Below are 5,664 nucleotides of genomic sequence, written 5' to 3'. Positions count from 1 at the left end.
AGATATATGACACCCAAATGACACGCCTTTGAAAATTTGCCTCGACTGCAGAAGATTTGAATGTGCTGAAAAAAGCCATCACAGCCTTTACATCGCAGCAGAATTTGAACATCACTGGAACCGAAGCTACATCAAGAGCAAACATCTGCTTAAGTTATATTCAGAGACACACTGAGTCGAAGAAACGGCAAGATGAGGTGAGTGTGAACAATTCAGAATATCTTGCACACAATTTTGTTTAAATATCTCTTCATTAGCTCTCAAACCCCTTTCTTCTGCTCCTTTTATTCCCCCCACCACGCTTATTCATGATTCATTTTTGTCATTTTAAAGATTCTTATGCTTTTTGTTTCTGCCATCTCAGCCAGGTTCAAATGAATCTTTGTTTGTTGAATTATTCTTGCAAAAGTAAACTTTTATCTTAGATTACAGTGTTTCCAATGTCCATTCTGCAGCAACAGCAGTATAAAGGCTCAAAGTTCATACATTTTATATCAGGTTGCACAATGATTTATAAAATGACTCAGAGTTTTTACAATACGGCAAATCCCACTGGAAAGTCTGAATATGCAGTCTCAGAAAAGGGTGCAATCGGGGTATAAATTCCACATCATATGCATATTATGCGCTTGATTATTTGACAGGCCTAAACTCACACATGCTGTGGGCATATATCTCAAAGTGGATTGGTCCATATCTGTGGAGAAGAGACAAAAATTCCTAACTTTGTCTAGAACGTCAGGCAGCCTATCTGGTAACTACAGTATCCTAGAGGGCACATTATTCGTCATTTTGTTGCTCTATATTTGCACACCAATACCCAGCCATGTTGGGGCCCAGAGGGGCTGCTATCAGGTTTATCTAGAATACCCAACTGGAGCAGGCCAATACTGTCCCCTATTACCATGGAGGACCCAAATAGGGTGATGAAAAGCTGTAGGTTAGCTCCATACAGAGAGAATGTGGCCAACTTTGGACCCATGTTTGCTGACCAAATGGTAAGCCCATTTCTTTCTAGTGTATCACCCTCATGCATTCTGATCCCAAAATGTCAAATACTAACTCCTCTTTGAGTCTCTATTCTTCTTCCTTATCTCCCCTTGTTAAAAGTTTAGTTCAGTTACATTCAGGATTTTAAAAAACTGAAGTTGTTACATTTTGTGGGGAAATGTGTGTGTGGTACTTCACCCGTTGAAACATGAATCTGTATTGACGGATTCAGCTGCTGAGCTGGCAGCGGCCCTGGCGGCAAGCAGCGGCCCTGGCGGCAGCAGCCAAGACACAAGACCGGCCTGTCGGCAGCAGCCGTCTCGCCGCTATATTTATATTTTTTCGCCATTATCAGCTTTCTCCATAGAGCCTGTTAGCATAGCTTCCAAACAATATGCCGGACGTTAAGTTTCGATTCTGGGAGTGAGTTCCCACCCACTGATCTGTGATTGGTCTGTAGCTTCAGTGGTCAAAAATATGAGGAACTAGCGTTGTAGTTTCACCCCGCTAACCGCAACAGCTTCAAGTGACGTAAAATGACGATTTCTGCGTCACTGGAAGCTCCTTTTCAGACTCAGAAACACAAAGATTTCACATCTCAGGGGAAAATGAGGGCGGGATGCACGACCATTCAAAAATACTACCAGGTTTCTAATGATACAAAGATTAATGCTAATGGGTGAAGTATCCCTTTAAGGAAACATGCTATGTTGAAGTGTTGGCTTCTCTGACAACAATGCAGCAGCCAGTATGTCCTCCTTCTAACTTTAGATTCTGCTCCTGAATGCTTTGGATTTGTTTGGACCAGAGAAGGTAGGCGCTTTTAAGGCACCCCTGGTTCAGATAGAAGTGATTGCACCCGACCTAAAAAGTCTGTTTCTGTTTGCATGTTTCCAATAAGCTCCACAAGCAGAAACGTGCTCAAACTATAGCCGTTTTCACATCTGCACTCCGGATAATATCTAGATAATTGCAGGAGGACTGCTCCGGAGATTCTCCCGACCTAGCCGTTCACATATGCTCCTCTCAGCGGGGGACTTTCCCTGTCAGAGGGAAGGGGCCGCGGTAAGACGTGACGTAAATAAACAACGCAGAAGTAGCGGCCGAAGCAACAGAGTCCGCTACACGACGTTATAATGAGAATATTTGTCTTTATATCAATGCTATGTGTAATCCAATGGAATGACAACATCCACAAAAGAGAGGAGAACAACATACTGACGAACAGAAAACAGAATGCAGACGTTTGATTAGAGCACGGAGATCGTAGTGGTGGCGTGCAGACACTTTAGACAGTCACTGTTTATAAACGTCACTCTCTTTCTATTGGCTCGAAGTGAAATCTCCGGAGTATATGCGGCCGTGTTCAGACATCAGCTCACTCAGATTTTCTACGGAAAAAAAAATAGGGGTCTGGCCGGAGAAACTCCGGGTAAAGTCCCTGGAAAAATTTGACTGTTTGCGTTCACACATAACCTAAAGACCCTCCGGGAAGCCTAATCTCTGGAGTTTTACAGGAGATTTGTGAAAAGGGTTTAAGTTCAATATTGGAGATGGAGGGGCGGGGGGAGACAGCGCTCTACAATGTTGAGCATTTTAACTGCAGTACTCATTTTAAACACTAGGTGTCTGAGTTACATATTGCTCCTTTAAAATATCTTTTCTTCATGGGAGACGAACAGTAAACATCCAAACATAGCACACTTCAAAGCACATCCAAACTAGCTGCTGATGTGTTTAAATGTTTGATTTTTTATTCTCCATCAGTGCTGCTCAGAGTCAAACCACACTGGAGTCCCTGCAGTGCCACTTCACCTGGGACCTGGACCGCAGCAGGCCGAAACTGTTATGTCTCACAGACAGGATGGAGGACTTCAGCACAGAGGAGGGAAATAGAAAGCTGGGCCACAAGTATAACCTGTGGGGGATCATTCAGTATAAGCTGGGGTTAAATGAAGAGGCTAAGAGTTTGTTCCAGAAGGCTGCAGAGACCCTCAACACGCTGAGAGATGCAGATGAGGGTCCTTGGTTAGTGGTGAACTACGGGAACCTGGCCTGGCTGCACCACCACCTGGGAGATCTAGAGGAGAGTCAGGCTTACCTGTCAAAGGTTGATGACCTGATGGAAAAATACTCACATGAAGAACTCCATGCAGAGATCTACGCTGAAAAGGCCTGGACCCTGATGTTCTTAGGAGAGGATAGGGAGAAGGTTGTTGATAACTACGAGAAAGCTGCCAGGATGCAGCCGAACATGGTGGAGTGGAACACCAGCTATGTCATAGAGTCAGTCAATGCACATAAGCACAACAACACAAGTCTGAACCCTGACCTCTTGGACAAAATGAGACAAGCCAAGGAACAGGATCCAGAGAACTTGCACCTCGCTGCTCTCTACCTTCAACAATGTCCTAATGAAGTAGAAAACATTCAAGATGAAGTCCGTGAGTTGGCTGGAAATGTGAGCACTCTGTGCTGCAGAGGCATGTGGGCCTTACTAAACCTTTACATAAAATACATATCTGTTGATGACGCCATTGATTTGGCAGAGAAAGTTCAGAAAGAACATCCAGATGTGCGTTTTCTGAAGAGATTAGTTGCATTCTGCTACAGATCGAAGATAGTTTATAAAAGCAGAAATGACCCTGATCCAGATCAAAGCACGGTGGACAGAGCAATCGCTCTCCACGAGGAGCTGATCTCTCTTTACCCTCACTCTTCACTCGAAAAGGAAATAGACCTCGCAACTATCTATGCAAAGTCATGTGACAGCAAGGCCAAAGCTGAGCAGATATATCAGGAACTGCTGGACAGAGATCTGGAACCTGGAGAAAAACAGATGCTTTACAACAAATATGCAGATTACTTATTCTTTAATCGAAAAGACTCCCACAGGTCGACACAGTATCACATGAACGCAGCAGCAATACCAGAAAATTCCTACTTCCGTAAGAACAGCATCAGAATCCTGGAGGAGAAGAAATACAGAGGCATAATGTGCAGAGAAATAGAGGAGTTTCTCAGAAACCTGCAAGAGCCAACGCAGTAAAGATAGGGAGGCAAATTTAGGGGGAACAATTTTGTCCAAGCAAAAAAAAAAAAAAAACATCTAATTTCTACGAAGGCGTTTTGCTTTCACGTGGTAATAAAGAGCAACAGAAGAAGAATGAAAAACAGGAGGGGGCCAATTCTGCCAGGGCATCCAAAAAACAAGGATAAAAACTAACTAAAAACTAATTTCTTGTCATTCAAAACTATTTGAAATAAATTAAAGGAAGTTTTATTTTTTATTATTTTCTTAATTATTTTTATTTTTGGGCTTTTATGCGTTTATTTAGAGATAGGACAGTGGATAGAGTTAGAAACAGGGGAGAGAGCGAGAGAGAGAGAGAGAGAGTTGAGAACGACTTACTAATTCAGGACGGAGTTCCCTTCATGACATCACAAAGGGCAGTAGCCCCTTGCATCCAGAGTGGATTGAGAACAAGAAACTTCACACACATGTTTTGAGGAGCTCTGAGACTTATTTAAACTGGTTGAAGAGGAGGAGAATCTGTGATCTTTAAATCTTACACCCTAGCTCCTGGTCGGTGTGACGTCCTCTGTAAAACACGGTCGTCATGGTGAATACTTAATGAAGAAATGTGTGAATTGTGATTATCATGTATTTTGCTTCTGTTGTGTTTTTTCAATGCTGTATTTTCAGTTTTTAGAATTAATGGATTTTATAAGAATGTGCTTCGCTTTGGATATTTAAAGTCCTCATTGTTCATGTGAAAATGTATTTGCTGTGACCTGAAAATTATATATTAAGATGCTCCTGTTTGCTCAAGCTGTGTTTAAGCTTTATACCAATAAATGAACAGTGTGCACACCAAGAAATCGTCTTGAAGTTGTTTGTTTCAGTGGTTTCACCTTCTTCAGTTCTAAACTATCAGGAGGACGGAGCTAGAAAGTTAAGCCTCGTCAGATCATAAGTGTCCTGATTCTGCTAAAGCCTATCACACTAAATTATTTTTAAAATCCTGAAGGGGACATATTATGATAAATCCACTTGTACAGTGTTTCTGAACATATATCTGTGTAACCTGAGAGTCTACTGACCCACAACATGTGAAATAAACCATCCAGTCCTTTGTTTGTGGTCTGCATAAGTCTTACAACACAGAGAAAAATGCTCTGTTTCAAATGTGCTCTCCTTGTGATGTCACAGTGGGATTCTGGTTAAAAAAAATCCCCTCCCCTTCCCTGGTATCTCCACCCATGGACTCCACCCCCAGACTAAAAAAAAACTTTTGCGCAGGTCCTCCATTTTCATTCTCACTACAGAGGAGTGATGTCATTGCATTTAAAGAGACACACACACCAAAACGGAGCGTTCTGAGAGAGCTGGTTTATACAGGGTCACAAACATGACATGAATAACAATGTTCACATCCAGCACAAAGATTAATTAGAAAACAAACAGTCATTTCTAACATAATATATTCCTTATAATTATTAGAGTAAGTTATTTGGCAGAAACATTCGAGTTCAACAAACACAACTGGAAGAAATTAGCTCTTTAGACAGATTAACAACTTCACATACACTTTACTGTCTGGGTTTACAAGTAGCACAGGCGCCATCTGCTGGTAAACTAAGAGTATTACAAGACGGCGTCCATAAACTGAT

At 42.0% G+C, this 5,664-nt stretch overlaps 1 protein-coding gene across 1 annotated transcript; it reads left to right on the top strand.

Moving 5' to 3' along the window:
• LOC132971892 (interferon-induced protein with tetratricopeptide repeats 1-like) lies at positions 1 to 4,872 on the top strand. The gene is made up of 2 exons (XM_061034661.1): positions 1 to 197; positions 2,758 to 4,872. Exons 1-2 carry the CDS (start codon positions 193 to 195, stop codon positions 4,037 to 4,039), a joined length of 1,287 nt encoding a protein of 428 aa, XP_060890644.1. The 5' UTR covers positions 1 to 192; the 3' UTR covers positions 4,040 to 4,872.
• The last annotated feature ends 792 nt before the right edge of the window (positions 4,873 to 5,664 follow it).

The sequence above is a fragment of the Labrus mixtus genome, chromosome 3 (assembly GCF_963584025.1).
Source record: "Labrus mixtus chromosome 3, fLabMix1.1, whole genome shotgun sequence".
Lineage (NCBI taxonomy): Eukaryota > Metazoa > Chordata > Actinopteri > Labriformes > Labridae > Labrus > Labrus mixtus.
Note: the sequence above shows the minus strand (reverse complement) of the source record. Positions and strands in the feature narration are given on the sequence as shown.